Consider the following 20,573-nt stretch of genomic DNA (forward strand, 5'->3'; position numbering starts at 1 on the left):
CTAGATCTACGAAGTGTAAGGGGTGGATTGTCTCACCCTCGGCCAGTACATGCAGCCCACCAAGAGACACCTCAAGGTTGGTCCAACTCGTGTTTACTTTCATAGAAACGAATCTTTGACGACTTTTCCGTGCCGTAGCAGGGACATTTATATATATAATATCTATTTACATCAATTCATTCAAATAAGAAGACAAAGCCAAAGTGAAGGCGGACTCAAGTTGTACACAACTTATGTTCTCACTACCACTTGTACATTATAGAAAGTAACAGATACCTAGTTTGAACAAGAGTTCTAACTCCCATCCCAGAAGAAAAGAAAGTAAAAAAGGGAACAGTCTGTTAAATACGTTTTGTTGCTGTGATGTAGACTTGTGTGGCTAACATGATTTTACAGTTGATATTTCTCCATGTGTCTTCTGTATCTGTATCGGTATAGCTGGTATAACTGCCCTTCGGCGTAACACACCAGCTTCGCAGGCACGCGGCGCGGCGGCAGCTAGCTATATCACACCGAACGGCTTGTTACACTCATCTTTGCACATTTGATTGCAGGACTTGTTTAAAGCTTTCTAGTGATGATGCCCCAACTGTGCTTGGTGGCAACGAGTTCCAGTCTACGATAGTTGTGGGGAAATACGAGTTTTTGAATACCTCAATTAATCTTGGTTCTCAAGTGTTGTTCTGAAAGTTCTGATGTATTTGTATACCGTAAATCAGGTCCAGGAATATGTGACTCCTGCCAAGTTCAAACACTGGGAGGATGTTGGGGGTGAGATGGGGTTTGCCTATACAGCAAGTGGACCCCTCGTCAGGTCTTCTTACAGGGCAGGTGAGCAAGGAGCTACTCTTAATGCATCTTACTTAGACTTAGGCAACACCAATTTAATTTCTTGGTTAACAGATTTTTCTAGAAAAATAATGGAGCGGGCGGGCGAAAAAAATAAAAACAGGCCTAGGCATCCTATTATGGCCCAAAATGGTACGATAGGAGTCATGAAGTCAACACAGCAGGCTGGTTCAAAATTTAAACAATGAATTTTGAACTTCTAATGATACCATTGCATTGAAAGATGGAATAACAGTAGCAACTAGGATGAAAAGGACTGTTTTCAACTGTTCAGGGCAAAATATGAGCATTTTGCAGTTGATTCTGAATTTTTATTTTTATTTTCAAATCAGAAAAAATGAAGCGGGCAAATCCGTTAACCAAGAAATTAAATTGGTGTGGCCTTAGGGGCTCCCATATATTCTAACACAAGGCAGTCTGAGCATTCCGGTAATTTCCGTCAATGGCCAGTCTTTTTACATCCTTCCAGTTAAGATTTGCAACTGGCATCTACAGTTACAATTTAGGCCACACCAATTTAATTTGGTTCTGGGATTTGCCCGCTTCATTTTTTTCTGATTTGCCAAAAAAAAGATTCTGAATCAACTAAAAAAATGCTCATACTTTGCCCCCAACAGTTGAGGAAAGTCCTTTTCGTCCTACTTGTTACAGTTTTTCCATCTATCAATGCATTGGTTTGATTAAAAGTTCAAAATTCATTGTTGAAATATCAACCCAGCCTTTTCTGTTGCCATCATGGCTTCTGTCCTACCATTTGGGGGTATAATAGGAGGCCTAGACCTGTTTGTTTTTTTCACCGTCGCTTCATATTTTTTCTGAAAAAATCCGAGAACCAACAAATTGAATTGGTGTGGCCTTATTATGAAATTCTTAAACACCAAAACAGTCCATTCAAATACATGAACCTGCACTTGTCACATAACATTTGTCCTTGTTTATTGTTGTCAGTATCTTTGCTTTGTATATGTTATTTTCCTGTGTGTCATGTAGTGTTGTATAAATGTAGGACCAAATTAAGAATAGCAACTACATATATGTATGCTAATTGTGGATCCAAAATTAACTCAACTCAGACATTCAATTTGATGTTTCTTTTTTCCATGTTCATAGGTGAATTTTACATAAAGAACCTCCTAACTAAGAAGAGAACTGAGGCCACCATGGATACAACCAGTCAAGAGACATGACCATTATGGGTGGAAGTATCCAATGTGATGATAGTATCTAACTAGTGGTGACCAAGAGTTAAAAATCACAAAAATCCATCTTGCTAGTAACTATAAGTAACCCTATAACTGTTGTTATATGTACAAATTTTAGGGTTGGAGATCTTGTATGGGAGTTATGAATATGAGGTATGTTTTTGTCTGTTCGTAAACATAAAAATATGTGATATTATTGGTGATGATAATATAAAAAGATGGTAGAACATCGAAAAGTACATGTATATCAAGATGAAATATTATCTTGAAAGTTCAACTGTGTTGGTCATTATGAACAAGATTGAACTGTAATTGCCAGCACAAAAAATTGGACTCACCCAAATTTTCGATGAGATATTGTTATGGGGATGGGTGTATGGTAGATTATTGTGCAGTTTCTGTGTGCTAAATAGACATGGAGCTAAGAATACATGCTGTATGGGGAGCAGTGTGTTTGAAGAGCCTCCTGTCAATGATGGGGAGAACTGCATGAACTTTATGACAAATGTATGGCAAAAAGGATTGAATAAACTGGAAACTGAACTTTTTTCCATCCTCTTTACTGTCTCGTGTTTTTTTTCAAATGGTAAACAAGAGACCTGCTACATTTTGGCAATGACACTCATTTTTATAAGTACATGTAACGTTAACTTTCCTTTTAAGATCGATCAGAAAAGTCTACTTTATCACATTCAAGATGGAACATTTGATGCCTTGTACATTTATGTGTCCAGTACTACTGAAAGCAAGGCTAGTGCCATGTTACTGATAAACATCTACATACAATGTTAAAATAAAAACATGAATGCTAGTATTTTTGCTGCAAGTAGTATTAGTACACGTAGTAAGGACAGGCAATCATGATTTTAAGCATGATATCCCTTTTAGGGGTCAAAAAACAATGTGTGTTTAGTGATATGTTATTTTAAAACATGACGTACTCATGTCATTTTGCAGCAGTTTTACAAAATGCTGTCGACACCTTACCGTTAATAATACTACAAATATTGTCACATGAACAAGCACATAGAACAAAATTTGTGGAGACACAAAATGATATTCATTAATTGACTTGTGTGGCCATATTCAAAATAACAGCAGATATATATGAACATGTACCGGTAGTACCAAACATGTACCGGTAGTACCAAACCCTTATCCAAAGTTGAAACAAGCCCATGCCCTATAAAATATAAAAGCTGGACCATACTGGCACAATGTCTTATAATGTTCACAATACGCGTATGTACGTACAGTGCTAGCTTCTTGCTTCCACAAAACTTTCAGTCTATTGACATGGCACATACTGTACGTAGAGCAACTGCCATCATCTCATCGGTAACACTCTCTATTGCACTTTTTGGCGACGTCTCAGGGAGGAGCCTAATGGTACAGTATTGTGTGCAGTTTGCAAGAATTCTAGGAATGGCGCAGGCATTTTGTCCACAGGCATGGAATGTCCACAGGCATTTCTCTGACCCACATCTATGCCCACATTCCTGGAAACCCTTGGGAAGACCCCCCCCCCCGGGGCTTGCTCACTATACACTCAGGGGAGGAGTGCACTGTATCTGTACCAAGTCTTCCTCAAAATCATGAAATGATGGCAGTGTCATGCAAACAATAACCCTAACAGCAACCACTGTCGCCATGGCAATGTACTGTATGTTTTCATTGCCAGTCTTGTTCTATTTCCATTTCAATGACAGATATAGACTATTATGACTTTCCATCAGCAATGGGATAAAATCGGTTATCACAGCTACGGGTACAAACTTTTTGAGATAGCCATTTTACGTGATGGATACTGTTACAGTACATGTATGTTGTGGATAAGTACATAGTAAAATACACATGTATCTGAAAAAAATCATTTGCTTCTTTGCTTACACTACAAACATACAACCTACATACATTTATTATGTACAAAGACGGTTCTGTTTTTGCAAATCTAGTCAGGCTTTGCCTATGGGCACAAAATACAATTAATGTCTTCACCATTCAAATTCCAATCAATCCTGCCTGTCGTTTGCCTTGCGTCAATTAGACTTTGTCTCCAGTTCAAGCAGGCAACACTCATTCCAAAATATTCCTTCTTTGACATGGAAATTTACCATACATTTTGTAGAAAAAGGTTTTGCCCACCCACAGCATGGTACATATTGTCACAAGTGCACTTACAGTTACACATATACAAACATGTACGTTTTAGTTCCGGCAGTTCATGTAATTTGCAACAAACTTTTATTGTTTGATGCGGCTTACAATGTATCTATTTCTCAGGTAAGGCCACACCAATTTAATTTGTTGGTTCTCGGATTTTTTCAGAAAAAATATGAAGCGACAGGGCGAAAAAAAAAATAAAAACAGGTCTAGGCATCCTATTATAGGCTTAAAATTGCTACGAAATGAGCCATGAAGTCAACACAAAAGGCTGGGTTAAAATTCAGATATTGAATTTTGAACTTTTAATCAAACCACTGCAATGATAGATGGGAAAACTGTAACAACTAGGAAGAAAAGGACTTTCCTCAACTGTTGGAAGCAAAACATGAGCATTTTTCAGTTGATTCAGAACCAGAATCATATATTTTTTTTTTTGCAAATCAGAAAAAAACGAAGAGGCGAATCCGAGAACCAACAAATTAAATTGGTGTGGCCTAAGCACCAGTATTCAGTTTGGATTGTCACACTTTATAGTTTTTCACAGCAAAATGACTACTTCTTTAGAAGCTCAAAGGAATTATGAATGATTTTTGAATGTAGATTTACAGAAATAAAAATGAGTTTTCCACAAGACTTGAAGGCCTAGGAAAAAAATGTGTTTCCTGTTTCAGTCCTGAAAAGGTTATATTAGGGTTTGGTAGGTAGGGATTATCTAGTTTTTTTCTTTCTTTTTTATATTAGACTTTGGTAATCTCTAGTGATCCAACTTATACAATACAGTTTAACAAAGAGAAACTTGCAAGAGGACACTTCTATTTTCAATGTACATGATGGAAAACCACTTGTACAACGTTTCATCACTCGGGTGTCCGATCATGGAGCTAAAAAAGGTCAATCAGCTCAAAAAAATTATCCAAAAAAAGTCTATGGTCGGCAGTTTTTCTAGGGTCGGCAGTTTTTCTAGGCTTGGTCGGGAAACAGGAAACACAAAATTTTTTCCCTAGGCTTAACAGCAAAATGTCTACTTTTTCAGAAGCTGAAAACAATGAGATTTAAGTCGAGAAATCTCCATAGATATAACCTCCTTGTCCAAAAGAATTATGAATGATTTTTGAATGTAGATTTACAGAAATGAGAACACTGAATTTTCCACAAGACTTAAACCAGGGACGGGGCTATCCCAGAAGCACCTGGGGGCTATCCCAGAAGCACCTTCTTCATCTTGTTGGCAGGCACGTTGGGTTCCTCCTCGGATTCCGAGTCGCTGAGGGCGAGCTCGTGGCCCGTGACGCTACATTTTGGCGAGCAGAGGTACTGCAGTAGAGGGAGGCGGTACTTCCCACAGAAGTCCACGAACTTGACGTTTTTGACACGAGACTCGAAGTACACACCTGTGTATAGGAGGAAGATAGAGTCAGGGTTTTTCTAAATGGGAATGATGGCACTGCTCCCTCATGTAACCAGCCAGCTCCCTCATATCACTTTTCAGATTGTGGCAACCCAGTACATACATAACATTAAGTCTTTCTCAAAGTAATATTTTCTAGTGAATATATAAAACAAAATGTCATAACAATGCATTCTAGCATCACAAACTGTGTTACTCTTGTAAAAACCTACTGTCTAACAATAGTCTCCACCAAACTCCTTTGCAGGCTGAATGAATTATTATAGTAGAAATTGGCTGTAATTGAATGTAACTGGCCAGGGGAGTTAGCTGACCATAGAGGGTCCAATTTTTAGAATGATTTCTACTATTTATTCTGGAGTCTGGTGGAGACTAGTCTAACAATTTCTCTGCAGGCAATTGCCAAAAAGATGCCTGTTTAAGTTAGAGATAGTATCCTATGGGAACAGATCTTCAAATCAATACTAAACTTGCCTTTGCACTTTGGGTTGACACATCTACATGCCCCATCCAGGTACTGTACGAGAGTGGAGGGTAAGTTGTCAGGAGAGTATGCCACGCCCTGGTTCTTCACCACTCTCGCCGCCAGCTCCAACATGGATGGAGGGTCGTAGGTCAGGTCTCGGACAAACCGGACTACCAGAGGGTTCCCACGCAAACTCAGCTCTTGAAGATTTCTGGGAGAAAAAATGTGAAAATTTATTTTACATTATGGTTGAAGTGATGTAAATATCTTACATAAAATGACATCTCTGTCACTTATATTACGACCTTAGGCCACACCAATTTAATTTCTTGGTTAACGGATTCGCCCGCTTCATTTTCTTCTGATTTGCAAATAAAAGTAAAAATTCAGAATCAACTGCAAAATGCTCATACATGTGTATTTTGCCCTGAACAGTTGAAAACAGTCCTTTTCATCCTAGGTGTTACAGTTATTCCATCTTTCAATGCAATGGTATCATTAAAAGTTCAAAAGTCATTGTTTAAATTTTAACCCAGTCTTTTGTGTTGACTTCATGGCTCATTTCGTAGCATTTAAGCCTATAATAGGATGCCTAGACCTGTTTTTATTTTTATTTTTTTTCGCCCTGTCGCTTCATATTTTTTCTGAAAAAATCCGAGAACAAATTAAATTGGTGTGGCCTTAGTAATGAACACTGACTCTAGGACATAAAAATGAAGTCAGCAACTAAGCTTTACATATACATGTAGTTCCTAACCAAGCATAGCTATAGGTTTAGGTTTTGGCTTATTTTTGGTATATAATTATATAATATAATTCTTTCCTCACTTTCTTTATTGTACTGGAATTTTTACTGGAGTACTGAGCCCAACAAAAAAATCCTGTACAAAAAAGATATTCTGATAAAAATGGCTGAAAACACAAAAATAAGCTCAAGCCTAAAGTTTTGTTTTGAGTGTAAAAATCACTGTCATTTGGCAACTTTCCAAGGAACAAAGAGAGCTCACAACTCTAACAGCTTTCAAAAATTCACTATGAGGGGCAGCTATCGACCTATGCGATGGACTGAGTGGCATATGTTTACGATTGTAAAATGTATATTGAGTTACGATTGCAATGTATATTGTTATTATTGTGTGTTTTTTTTCCCATGTATATTATGTATTTCATCCCAGAGATACCTGAAAAACAGGTCAAAAGACCTGAGCGTAATCCTCTGGTAAAATAAATAAAACTAGAAAGGCCGACATTTGCTAGGGAGCAAATGCAACAGATGGCTTCACCACATCCCCCATACCGAAAATGGATCTATCCTACGATGGCTGCCAATAGTGTATACCCCCTATTTTTCACAATTTTAAAGTGTATGTCAAATCTTGAATTAGGTTTTGCAGACATATGTCCAACGTATCCCCATACCAAATTTCAGCTCATTTGGTTTTAGTACCAGGGCTCCAGATCCCAAAATGTATATTTTTTGCCTGAAAATGGCCAAAAAACCCAAATAAAACAATTTTTCCAAAAATGAAAAAAAAAAGCGTCGGGGTATTGGCCCACTCTACGTCCATGCCAAATTTCAGGTCATTTGGCTGAAAAACGGCTGAGTTGAATCCCTTTAAAGAAATGACAGGAGGAGAAGAAGGAGAAACATGAGGGAACACAATATGTCTTCACCACTTTGTGGTGAAGCCATAATTGAAATAAAATCCAAGAGACACTGTTTCATTACCTGAGTTTGACCATTTCTGTGGGTAAGGTAGTGAGCATGTTGTTGTGTAGACTGAGGGAACGTAGACTCCTCATCCTGGTGAGTTCCTTGGGCAGGTGTTGTAGTCTGTTATCACACAGAACCAGACAGGACAGGTTGGACAGGGTGCTCACTTCTACTGGTACACTGGTTAGGTAGTTACCTCCCAGGTACAGGAGTTCCAGGCTAGGTGGAAACAATGAACGGTTATTATTAAAGCTTAATGTACTTTAAATTTAGAAAAACGTTTTATACTAGTAATATACGTTCAGAAAACCAGAATTTAACTAGCCTGGGTGCCATCCCTGGTAGTATTCGCCCGCTCTATAATGTCGCTAGCTACTACTGGGTGTGGACTTGATGACATTTGTAGTATCTGGAGTCTGAATATTCATTCAGATTTTGAATTACTCGTCTAAGCCCTTTTAGGGGGGCGCTCTTGTAGGAAAGATGTGTACATATTAGGCAAGCCGTTCGGACGTTCGAACAGCAACGTTAAGATAGATCTTATTCTTATATTGTAAGCTAGTGGGCGAATACTACTGGGTATGGCACCTAAGCTAGAATTTAACAGGACATTTCTTTAATGTATTAATTAATGACACTAAAAAATTGGGTTGGAAAGCAATTTAGGCAGCCAAAAATTCAATTTCCAAAGTCCACAAGATAATTATACAACTTACAAGACTAAGTCAGATACTCGGATTCTCATACTACTACAGAACAGCTACAGTAGCAAATTACTAGCAATACACATTACAGTTAGGCAAAAACAACATGTGTTTTCATTTAGACTCAGTAAGTCCTTTGGGCCTTTGCCATGTCAGAAAACTTCCTACTGAGTCGTAGCACATTCCTACATGTACAAGTAAGCAATTGGACAAGGTGATCATGCCAAATGCCACCGTTTAGTCATGCACTGACATTGCTACACGGGGTTCTAAATGCACCTGGGAAAGAAATGGGAAAATAATCCTGACCACCCCTATTGAGCTTTCCAACTCACCAACCCACTTCCCCTGGATGTTGGCATGGAATAAAACCCCTAAGTGGAATGATGACGTCAACAGACTGGATGGAAAGCGACACTTCAAAACGTGAGAAAGCCCAGAGGACCACAGAAAGTTTTGTTGAAGTCTAGGTGAACAGTTTGGGCTTGACATTTCACCTCAACTGACGTCAAACTTGGGTTATTATTTCCATTTAGCACAGTTGCCCATCAATGTTGGACTTTGCCTTTTTTCTGCTGTCTACTAAGTCTAAATACTGAACAGACGCAACATAATATTAATGGGGGCCTGCAAGGGGGGGTCCCGACAACGCTCTATGCTGAATTCGGAAACTTCTCGATTACGCTTTACGATAAATTCCAAGTGGCCACAACGCATTACGTAGAATTAAAACGGTGAATACGCTCTACGCAAAATGCTCCAATTACGCTCAACGTGGAATTAGAGCGGTCATTCTGCACTCTACGTAGAATTAAAACGTCCGATTACGCTCTACGGGAAAGGGCTTGCAGGCCCCCCATAATGTTAACAACATCCAGGCAAAGGCTCAATGCAGTGCCCAAAAAGAATGAAGAAATATTTCACTGAAAAACTGACAATTTTATCATATTCGTATGGTGCATTCCATTTCATGGTATTGACACATGGATTCTTTAGCTGTTGAAGTCCAAAATGTGAGTAAATAATACCATTTACATTAAGAAAAAATGGCTTTAATTAAATACTGCAATTTTGCTAGATATGTTTGTCTATCTGATGATAGATTGTTATGTGTTGTTACTGCAGGCCTCGAATTTCATTTTTGGGAAAAGGTGCACTGGTCCACCCAACCTAAAAAAATTGAGTGCATAAAAAAATATTTGGGTGCACCATAAGAATGAAATAAGTACAACGTTAGCAAAAACTAATTACCTTTCATTTCTAATGAAAAGTACTATAGTAACTACAATGGTTTTATTATTTTTTGACAGACTTTAAGAATATGTTGTATACTACTATACACTTAACATATTTACATTTGTAACCCTACGAAAATAATTAGGTGCACAGCTCCAAATTTGGGTGCACTAAGGTGCACATGCACCCAGCATTTCGAGCCCTGTACCGTGTTCCTATATAGTACATCTTAAAATTATTAGCTTGAGTCATGTCACAAGACGATGAGATAAAATTTGTGCAGTGCAGAATGACTCCACACTATTCCACAGACAAAGACTGCTGTGGAACATGCTTTGTTTAAGTGAAATTTGATCTGTCTTGTGACATTTTGTGCTGACTCATGTCAGGTGCGGTGGGTGTGAATGTGGGTAGGTACTTTAAGTGTATCTAGTAAATTACTGTAAAAATGCATGTAAGGAATGACATGCAGTTTTTAAGAATATTAGAAAATGGGTAAGATTTCCTAGGAACAATACAGTTTCAGCTCATAGGCAAATAAAAGTTGTCTTTTTAATTTGTTTCATAATCTATACACGCATATATGACCCTTATGTGTTTAGTGCACACAACCAAATGTACAAAATGTATTGTATCCAAATTCATTGACATTGACCATTATGTCATAGTTCGTACATGTAGTAATTTTATATTTTACGTAGCATAAAGATGATTTTTTTTGTTACCTCCATGGTTCTATTTACGTTGTCTGTGACGTTTAATATAATCATAACAGGAACCGCACAAATATTACGAATGATGAAATCCCGGAAGTACAAAATGTACAAATTTATCCAACGTTGCAACTCACCCTTGCATGTTCTCTATTTCCGGCGGTAGAGTCCTGATTCTGTTGCCTCCGATGTACAGAGCTTTCAGTTTGTCCATCTGCGTGAGTTGAAAGGGAAAATCTGTGAAAAGGTTCCCGCTGAGGTTCAGTACTTCCAGCGACGGGGCAAGTCCGAAATCTTTGGGGAGGGCGGACTCGTCTAACCGATTGTTTTTCACGATCAGAGTACGAAGTCTGGGGAGCCGTATGATCTCTTCGGAGATGTAACTCAAGTGGTTCGAGCTAAAATCGAGGGCTTCGAGACGCTGGAACTGAGAAATGGTCCGCGGTAGGATCGCTATACGGTTGTGCGTTAGCAGGAGGGTCTTACAGTCCAAGGCACCGGCTGTCTCTGTCAGTTGCTCGGGGAATAGTTCCAGGTCGGACCGAGAAAAATCCACGACGTTCTCGCCGTCGTCGTCATCCATGGTTCCTCTTCTTGGCACCGAGATACCTCCAGATGATATCCTTGTTGTGAAGGAGTCTGATCTATCTTTTCAGACGGTTTTTAACGGCGATCTGGCCGGTAATGTAGCGTTACTGATCTAACAATCTCTGAGCCCGATCGAGCACAAAGCCTTTGGAACATCCGGATCCTCGTATATTTTCTTGACAACACGGCGGAAGAACGTCATAACCTCGAGGGGTGGTGCTGCACGTGAGGAACGGTGACAGGAAAATGGCGTGGAGTGACAGGATCTTTGCTAGGAGTCCCGGTAACTGAGAAGTTTCATGCTGCTGACCTACTTACAAGACTGAAGTTGCCCCTTTTACGCAACCGCTAGGAATGCTATTTAAAAAGAGGGACAATTCACTACTCACCAAACAGGGAGGGTATTTTGGAAAAATGACGTTTTCTTCCGTTTCGAAATATAGATTCTATGATGCTAGTTATCATAAACGTCAGTATCATTTTATTGATAGAAAGTGTCTTTCTAACCAAACGAATTTTCATCGCAATGAAAACAAGACATCCCTAGATACAATAAACGGATGGTCCCTTACTGGGATTCGACCAATAGGAAAGCGTTTCGTCATTGGCCAAATGATGGGCGCGTTCACTGTGCCTTGAGGGGTGTTGAATAGTTGAGCAATGTTTCTTCAAGGACATTAATATATTAAACGTCCTTGGTTTCTTGGAAGTTGGAAGTCCTTCAAAATACCTACAGTTCAACAACTTTCAATGGACTGCCATGGCATGTGAATGAGTCTAAGTTACCCTGGCACTGTTTTACATTGCTTTAATCAAAGTAATCAAACTTTACTCGCAACTTTGCATAAGATACATTTATTGGCATGGTGAATAATAGAACCTGCATTTTCATTGCCTCACATTTTCTTTCCTTTGGAATGGATTTAGGCATTCTGCGACATAAGGGTCACTTTCCAATATAACGTTATATATATAACTGTTATATATTTTCATTTAAGGCATACATTTGCTAATTTTGCAGCCACTTTGTTCGATTTCCTAGCCTGGGTGCCATCCGAATGTGTAACGGCTACCCCGAAAAAAATTCGGATGGCACTCCAGTATGGTCGAAAACTTTTTTTTTAATTTTTATTTTGGAAACGGACGAAAATTAATGCGCGCGCGGATGTCATCCATGTAATCAAATAAATGTGGCCTGGACGTTCATCACAACTCGGTATTTTTCACATAAAAATACTAAATTTTCTCTATTTCAACTCTAGGGAACACGACCGTGCCGCCCAGGTACACTCCATACACAGAACTGGGTAGACATCGTCTGGCCATGGCCTTGCAGACGGCTGTACGGTTAGTCTGATCTGCTGAACTATGGAAACACCTTCATGCCCGTAGCCCGGAAGAACCCCCCCACAAGGCTCAAAGGTCCACTTTTTATGTAAAGGTCCACTTTTTGGTCCACTTTTTATGTAAAGGTCCACTTTTTGGTCCACTCTTTATGTAAAGGTCCAAGATTTTTCTTGAAAAGATGGACTGGAATCGTAGAAAAACTGCTCCCTTTGTCATTGAATAAAAATTTATCTCTGACTTTTTCTTGGAAATCCTCTCAAAAATGCACGAAATGCCATTTTAGAAGGTTCATTTATCAAAATTGTCCGGGGGAGCATGCCCCTGGACCCCCTAGGAACCTCGCGCCTTCGAATTCGGCGCTCGCCTCGCTCCTACGGCGCTCGTGGTCCCCTCAAACAGTGGGAAGAACCCCCCATTCAAAGTCCTGGCTACGGGCATGACCTGGACACGGCAGGCTTCTCACAAGTCAACGGACAAAAGTTTGACGCACCAATCTGATTAGGATGGCTCTTGTTGCACCTCATCTTATGGGAACTGCTACAAAGTAGGAAAACTTAGTATAAAAAGCTGTTACTGAGTACTAGTATCAACATCTCACTTAGTAAATAGCCTGGTTACCAATAGCTCCCGAGTCCTACATCCTCTGCGGAGAGGATGTAGGACTCGGGAGCTATAATAGGTTTGGTAACCAGGCTAACTTAGTATGACAGGGTATCTGAGTATGTTCCAGGTCTGGCCTTTTACAGAGTCTTTAGTAACAGTTATACATGTATACATGCATGTAATTATAATATCTTTTGTATTTTATTGGAATTACGACATTGCATTACAGTGGGTTGACTGGTAGAAAATACTGATTATCAGGCACCGCGAGCTAAATAAATAATCAGACATTTAACCAAATCAATACTTAATAACAATGTTACATGTACTAAATAATATCTTTTCCAATGCACTATGCTCTGAATAAATGTTGTCTCTATTATAAAAGTGTTTCCTTGTGTTATCCTGCTAAATCAATGTGCTGCACTATTTATTATTGGCCAGATGGGAATATGTCAAGCTTAAAAAGGGAAACGATATCGATCGAAAGAGTTAGCCTTCATCCTAGGTTTGCTACTTGGGCTGCGAATTCGAAGTTTATAGCGTTAGCTTGCTTTTCCGCCCACAACATACATATCAGGATTACATTGTATAGGTAGTCAGCAGGGTAGTCAGTTTGCTGATACGAATGCCACCTTGCGGAGTTGGCGCGAACCACAGGAGAGGTCAATGACCTTGAGTAACACCGTCCAACATGGCATCCTACGAGTTGTTGAGGTCTCTGGAAGTTGCAGTTTTCGCCGTTTTCCTTGTAACTTTGTGCATCCCGCTGCTTTTAAGCAAGAGGATTCGATCTTGGGGCTACGCTTACCTCATAAGCCTAACACCGAGGATCTACAACAGAGAAATGGACAAGCACAAGCGTCGACTGTTCTCAACTCTCAACGGGTGCTCTGCGAAAGAGGTGCAAATCTTAGAAATTGGAGCAGGTGGCGGAGCTAACTTCCAATATTTCCCGCCTAAAAGTCTGGTAACCGCCGAGGAGCCGAATCCTGATTTTGAAAAGTATCTAAGACAGAGTGCCGAGGCGAACTCTCACTTGGCGCTAAAATCCGTGGTGGTTGCCATGGCAGAGAACATGGCGGAGGTAGCAGACGACAGTGTGGACGCTGTCGTCTGCACGTTGGTTCTGTGTTCTGTCAGGGACCCGGCCGCCGTCTTCAGCGAAGTCAGACGCGTTTTAAAACCCGTAAGTAGTCCCCTTTCGAGCAACTAGAAAGGTAACATTTGAAAAGAAAATGAAAATTATATGTCTACCTTCCCATATGGTCTGCTCTGTTAATTCTTACTCAAACACATGGTCAGACAGGAGTCTAAATCCCTCCTGCTATAAAATTGCAACATGATGTAACCCAACACTAGTTACCTAGTTACCATGGTAACAGACGTCTGGTTCAGACTCACAGGCTAGGAGAAGAAGAGGAAACAGAACAAAAACAATATGCTTTCCTTCAGTAGAGTTAAACTCGCTGCTTAGATGTAGCAATTACAACTAAATGATAATTAAGTTATCCATACCATTATTATGTTATCCGTATTATGTTATTACAGTTAGATAATGACCTTGGTTAGATAATGGGTAATGGTGTAACAAGACTTTCTTTTAAATGCAACTAAGTGTTTTATTCAGCCAACATTTCAGTGACCGTCTGTCACCTTCAGGGCAAATTTGACTGGTTCACATTGCACAGCACAGGTGTCACCGCTTTTACTATAGAATCAGTCAGAAATGCCCCCAATTTTTGTCAGACTGAACATAGGCTGAATAAAACACTTGGTTGCGTAAAAAAAGTCTTTTTACTTTTAGTCAGCACTGTTATCTCTCTGTTCTTTTGGTACTTTTACAGGGTGGAACCTTTTACTTTTTGGAGCAGGTACGAGGGAAATATGGTTCGTGGACCAACTCTTTCCAGGCGGTTTTTGACCCGGTGTTACAGCTGCTCTATGGCGGGTGTTCTGTCCAAGACCACACGTGGGAAGAGCTGGGACAGGCAGGGTTCTCCACTGTAGAGTGGGAGAGGATCAGTGGACCAAAGTCATGGTGGATCTTTGCTCCTCATGTGATGGGAACAGCTGTAAAATAACGTCTTCAGCATGAAAGTTCATCTGAGTTGGTAAATTACATTATGAAAAACTTAAACTGTTCTCCAACTCAAAATTTGACTCACCAGAAATTTTCAACTGAATCACTCAGTCTTCCTCAGCTATCTGACCCAAATGCTGTGGACATGTGATTTTTCCCATGTGTGACAGCAAAGGGTCAAAGGTTGTCTTAAGTCAAATAATGGATTACTTCAAGAGAGGCATCAAAGAGGCCATATACATCAGGGCACTTCAACCATCGCTCAACCGGGACGGGGGGCGATATCAACTTCAGACAACCTTTGACCCTTTGCTGAGGTCACACGTGGGAAAAATCATGTGTCCACAGCATTTGGGTCAGATAGCTGAGGAAGACTGAGAGATTCAGTCGAAAATTTCTGGTGAGTCAAATTTTGAGTTGGAGATACAGTTTAAGTTTTTCATAAAATAACGTCTTGTATATCTGTGAATGATTTTATTAGGTTGGTGAATGATTGAATAGCAAAGCCAACATAGGTAATATTCAGTAGCCTCCACTAGGCCTTTCTACGGAAATACGGATCGTAGAATTCGGCAAAAAAAAAAAGAGAAAAAATTTGCAAAGGGAGTCCGGCCACGGGGAGGTAGTTTCTTTCCCTCCAAATCAAACCTACAAGGCGGCCAAACTCCCCTGGCAATTATTCTCCTACATATAGCCAGCATAATTAGTCTGGTAGAGACTAGCTTCTTGTACATCTGTAAATGATTATATCAGGTTGGTGAATGATCGAATAGCAAAGTTCTCGTTTAAGAAGAGCCAACGTTTTTGATTACCCTCTGTAATTTTCAGTAGGGCAGTTATGACTGCACTGAAGCTAGGTGTAACTGGTTCACTGACAATGCATTGACCGCATTGTTACGTTAGCAGACTGAGCCTGCGCAGAACCCCGTATTTTCACGGTTTTCAGTCGACTTTTGGTCAACGTTGCATTAGAATTTTTTCTGTTGCAGAGGATATTTTGTCCGACGTAACATTTGGAAACTACAGACGTAGTGTTAACCTTATATGCGCGAATACAACCTTATATGAGACGTTCTGCCAAAGTGCTATGCACAATACATTACGGGTTTCGCGCAGGTGCAGTACGTTCTGCCGACGTGCTAGCAGACTGCATTGTTTGGGACCAAATTGTTAGCAGTAACACCTACAGTAAAATGTAATTTTGTTGCACAGTACATGTACTAGTATACCAGTCATAATTGCCCTGATGAAGATGAAACAGGTGAAATACAGCACAAAATCACAACATACATTTAAGAGACACACAACAATCCCTTCACAGTTCTGTATTCGATACCAAGGCACTACATAGGTTACATTATGTACAAAAGCAGCAGAGAAAATGCAATATAGTAGAGAGAGTGTTCACCAATGGAGACTTACTATCATCACACCTTAAAATCACAGATAGTAAAATCCTGCATCTCCTTTATAAATAGTCATTTCCAGTGGCAAGATAGACTTTGTAGAAATTTTTCAACATTATAAAAATATCCATCGTGTTCTTGTATCTGATTCTGAACACTCAACATTATTGTTTGGTTTATTACATAATTATTATCATCCACACTTGACTTGAGGTCACTTTTTTAGAATTAATTGCAGTAAGTGTTACAGTGGTGGGATCTTTTGTGCTTGCATCTGTATCTTTGTAGACACCACCTTATTCTGTGCATGTCAACTTCAGAATAACACAATAGAGACTCAAGTTTCCTATTTAAACAACATGTACTTCCAATAGGTTACAATATACAATATAACATTTCTATACCATTATGATCAGGAATAACATAAACTTCAGATGCTGTTATTTAATATATTACATGATGGAAAATGAGAACTGTATTATTATGTTATCCAAAGATGATGGGAAGATTCTCGGAAGCGGTGGATTTCCCATTCCTTGACAAAGACTGGAGTTGTACAGTCGAAAATTTGGGTGAGTCCAATTTGTTGTGTTGGAAATTGCAGTTTAAACTTGCTTCATAATGATTTCTACCAGCACAGATGAACTTTCAAGATACGATGGGAAGATTTGTTTCTGATTTTTTTGCTGTAAGTCTCTGATGAAAAAGATTGGTGCCACTACAATCAGAATGATGTACGGAATTGTCATGTCACACCACAATCCAGCCATTCTGGCTGCTATGTTTGCGACCGTTGAAATAAACCATTCATACACGTCTATATCTTATATAAAATCTGCAGGACTGATATGTATAATGTAGCTACAAAGTTTTAGAATGATGTATCCAGAATGCACAAAATACCCGACAGTTTAGACACACTATAAAACAAGCAAAAAGCTGGCAAAAGTTTACATTTCTGTAACGCTCCCAGCTACATACTATTTTGAACAGTATGGTTGTACAAAGAAATTGCAAGTGTAATAAAGTTTGATAGCATATTAAACATTTCTCCTTGTTACTTGTTTTCTATGATTTACTTCATTTGTTACAGACTGTTTTGGGGGTTGGATTTGGCTGCAGCGATTTGGACCTTAGAATAAATTCCTTTGAATGTAAATGTTATGCAAACATTGTGTAACAATGATTATGAGTTTAGATGGTTTTCACATTAACTTAGTGACGTTTTGGACATCGAATGAGAGAGCTTTCCTGTGTTGTAACTATGGTATCATCTTTTGTACTTAAGCTAGGTATAACATTCAGTGGTTTGAAAAAAAGAATTTTCAGTCTACTCTGTTTCAAAGTATGCTGTATGATATAATTTTGACTGCCATTTCATAATTTCAGACAGTTCTGTTTAGAAGTTCATACAAAGTTTGATGTACTTGGACACTGATAAAAACATGCTGAAATGTTGAATCGCATTTCAAAGTTTATCGCTGTACTCTTGTATTACAATCCACACAAATTCACCATTTTATAAATAATTATAATAAATTATAGAGTGTACAAATTGCTGGAATATCTTAGTAAAATATTGCCTAGAACTGATAAATCACAATGTAAACATTTTGATACAGTTCTTCAAAATGATTTTCCTTTGAAAATACTGCATCAACTTCTGACTCTACACCAATGGCTGCCCTAGAAAGAGAACTGTAAGTTTTCAGCCCTATCTGCGTCTTACATATATTTTAGTGGTAAAGGTGTGGATAAAAACCGTAACTAGTATTTATTTTATCGTATAGTTTGAAATCTGACAAGCCCCATAGATACAGTACTTTGTACAGCAGTAAAGAAGGGCACTTGCTGGCATTACACCACAATAAAAGTCTGATACAGGACATTTTTTAAAAATTTTGTCCTACCATTTTAAAAAGCTCTGAGCGTGCACTCTCAAAAGATGATATTATTAATGTTTGTGGTATATCCTTTCACTTACTCTCTCCAGGTTCCACTGCCATATCATAACATCTCCACTCAAACATTTCATTTACACATTTAACTTCCATTTAATCCTTAAAAAATCCTGTGCTGCCTTTCATTATCAAAGACAAGGTAGGATTTTTGCCATGAGAAAACAAGAAAGGCAACTGAGTGAATCTACTTGTGAACACCATACAAAGTAGGCTCCATCCATGAAAAGTTGACAAATATTTCCTTCATTCTACCTCTATATCAATGTCCCAGCGTCTAGATTTGTTAACTTGAGTCAGACACAGTATTTTTAGCTATCATACACTTTCTAATATCAAACAGTGGTGACGGGGATTTCATGTACTTCAACTTCTTCCTCTCTGACACTGTCTCGTGCTCTCGTATCTTCCCCCGCGTCGAGTTCCGAGGCAGCCTTCCCGAACACTTCGTGGTCTATGTCAGTTGCGGAAGCGTCGGTGATTTCTTCTAGCAGTAGAGGGGGGGTCACGGCGTGTTCCTGCACGATCGCCGAGAGTTCCTTCACAAACTCAGTCAGAATGATGGCGCAGTAGACAGCATTCCTGGTCTGATGGCTTTCCTGTGTTCAGTACCAAGCATCAATACATGTAAGTTGACTTAAACCCAAAACTAGAGAAGTAAGATTTGCAAAGCAAATGCATAATGTTTACCTTTGGACATGGTCTGCCTTGTTAATTTTTACTCAAACACATTCACATACATGTACTAGGTGGTGACAGGAGTAGAGCAGACCATGAAATTGCAACATTATGTAACCCAACACCAGTCACCATGATGACAGGCGTCAACAAATCATGTCATTGGCCAGGTCAGAGGTTAGTGTTTGGAACAGAAGAGGAGGAAGAAACTGAGTAAAAACAATATGTTTTCCTTCGGTAAGCATAATAAAAATACTATAAATGCAGTGATGACTGGTCTTATTTTTGCAGTTTTCATGATGACCTTACACTCAGGGTTCTAGCCAGCACCCGTTTTTCATCAATTGCAGGAACTTTGTGGCATGTGACAGAAGAAGAATGAACCAATCCGTCAACCCTGACGGACAAAATTTACAAAAACTTGGGCAAAAACATAAAAAAACATCCAAAGGAACACCAAAAACCATTCTCAAGCCCAATGATTTGACTCTCAGAATGTGGGAAATTGCATTGTTCTTATGCCAGCTTACGCTTGAAATTCCCAAATTCAAATTTGCCCCTGGCATGGAACCCCCTAGATTGCAAGCACTTTCCCCTTAGGTCTGATCATGAACCTGGGCTAAGGCCACACCAATTTAATTTCTTGGTTAACGGATTTTTCTACAAAAATAATGGAGCGGGCGGGCGGAAAAAAATAAAAATAAAAACAGGCCTAGGCATCCTATTATGGCCCAAAATGGTACGATAGGAGCCATGAAGTCAACACACCAGACTGGTTCAAAATTTAAACAATGAATTTTGAACTTTTTAATGATATCACTCCATTGGAAGATAGAAGAAAAGGACTGTTTTCAACTGTTCGGGGCAAAATATAAGCATTTTGCAGTTGATTCTGAATTTTTATTTTCAAATCAGAAAAAAACGAAGCGGGCGAACCCGTTAACCAAGAAATTTAATTGGTGTGGCCTAAATAAAAAAAAAATCAAGAGCCCTGCTTGCACTGCAAAATTAAAGCACCGCAAATTTAAAGGCATCCAGACTGAGTGCAGTTTTTAGGGCATGGAAACCCAACTTTTAAAAGTCAATATTCCAGTCACTTATCTACGTATTACTGACTCAGAGTTAAAACCACACTATCCCAAAGTATATTGACCCCCATGGAGCAAAAATTCCCAAAATTCTGAAGGAAAATGGTTACTGGAAGGGCCCTGGGCTGATTTTTAAGGTACCACCCAGAAAATAAAGGACTCATCTTGAGGTTTGTTTCTGCAGCTATAAATGCCCGAAGTATGAAATGCTAATTTAAATGTGCTAATGTTGGGCATTATGTGTCAATATCATACAGATTGCCTTATTCAGAATATTTCCAGTCTTTCTGCCCTGAAATCGCATTGGATGCCTTTAATGTGTTTTTTGTAAGTCTTACACTAAATCTTCGATATCAGAAACCTC

At 39.1% G+C, this 20,573-nt stretch overlaps 4 protein-coding genes across 9 annotated transcripts in view; 2 read left to right on the forward strand and 2 right to left on the reverse strand.

Moving 5' to 3' along the window:
* LOC109487615 (lipoyl synthase, mitochondrial-like) overlaps positions 1-3,534 on the forward strand; it is a 10,104-nt gene extending 6,570 nt beyond the window's left edge. The window contains exons 7-9 of the mRNA XM_019791620.1: positions 21-76; positions 720-831; positions 1,960-3,534. Coding sequence (XP_019647179.1) covers positions 21-76; positions 720-831; positions 1,960-2,036 — 245 coding nt within the window. The 3' untranslated portion in view covers positions 2,037-3,534. The remainder of the gene's footprint in view (positions 1-20; positions 77-719; positions 832-1,959) is intronic.
* Positions 3,535-5,131: 1,597 nt separating this feature from the next.
* LOC109487833 (leucine-rich repeat-containing protein 58-like) lies at positions 5,132-11,422 on the reverse strand. Its single transcript, XM_019791922.1, has 4 exons — positions 10,596-11,422; positions 7,821-8,024; positions 6,100-6,302; positions 5,132-5,608 (listed from the first exon to the last, which is right to left on the reverse strand). The coding sequence occupies exons 1-4, from the start codon at positions 11,039-11,041 to the stop codon at positions 5,415-5,417; spliced, it is 1,047 nt and encodes a 348-aa protein (XP_019647481.1). The 5' UTR covers positions 11,042-11,422; the 3' UTR covers positions 5,132-5,414.
* A 2,125-nt stretch (positions 11,423-13,547) lies between these two features.
* On the forward strand, positions 13,548-15,080 carry LOC109487843 (methyltransferase-like protein 7B). The gene is made up of 2 exons (XM_019791934.1): positions 13,548-14,185; positions 14,844-15,080. The coding sequence occupies exons 1-2, from the start codon at positions 13,691-13,693 to the stop codon at positions 15,078-15,080; spliced, it is 732 nt and encodes a 243-aa protein (XP_019647493.1). The 5' UTR covers positions 13,548-13,690.
* A 2,951-nt stretch (positions 15,081-18,031) lies between these two features.
* The window catches only part of LOC109487828 (FTS and Hook-interacting protein-like), a 34,862-nt gene continuing 32,320 nt past the window's right edge, over positions 18,032-20,573 (reverse strand). For 3 of the 6 annotated variants that reach the window (XM_019791916.1, XM_019791915.1, XM_019791913.1), the window contains one exon: positions 18,032-19,042. In XM_019791916.1, the coding sequence (XP_019647475.1) occupies positions 18,779-19,042 (264 nt within the window). In that variant the 3' untranslated portion in view covers positions 18,032-18,778. The remainder of the gene's footprint in view (positions 19,043-20,573) is intronic. The other 3 variants (XM_019791911.1, XM_019791912.1, XM_019791917.1) reach the window with 1 other exon arrangement.

This window comes from Branchiostoma belcheri, unplaced genomic scaffold, assembly GCF_001625305.1.
Source record: "Branchiostoma belcheri isolate BF01 breed outbred unplaced genomic scaffold, Haploidv18h27 scaffold9, whole genome shotgun sequence".
NCBI classification, from domain to species: Eukaryota; Metazoa; Chordata; class Leptocardii; order Amphioxiformes; family Branchiostomatidae; genus Branchiostoma; species Branchiostoma belcheri.

What these genes read in the sequence shown, in the direction of transcription:
- LOC109487843 (XM_019791934.1), top strand. Translation starts at nt 13,691, where the DNA reads ATGGCATCCTACGAGTTGTTGAGGTCTCTGGAAGTTGCAGTTTTCGCC. An exon ending in TCAGACGCGTTTTAAAACCC is followed by an intron (nt 14,186 to 14,843) that starts GTAAGTAGTCCC and finishes GTACTTTTACAG; the next exon opens with GGTGGAACCTTTTACTTTTT.
- LOC109487833 (XM_019791922.1), bottom strand. Translation starts at nt 11,041, where the DNA reads ATGGATGACGACGACGGCGAGAACGTCGTGGATTTTTCTCGGTCCGAC. An exon ending in ACAGAAATGGTCAAACTCAG is followed by an intron (nt 6,303 to 7,820) that starts GTAATGAAACAG and finishes TTTTTCTCCCAG; the next exon opens with AAATCTTCAAGAGCTGAGTT. An exon ending in TGTCAACCCAAAGTGCAAAG is followed by an intron (nt 5,609 to 6,099) that starts GCAAGTTTAGTA and finishes TCCTATACACAG; the next exon opens with GTGTGTACTTCGAGTCTCGT.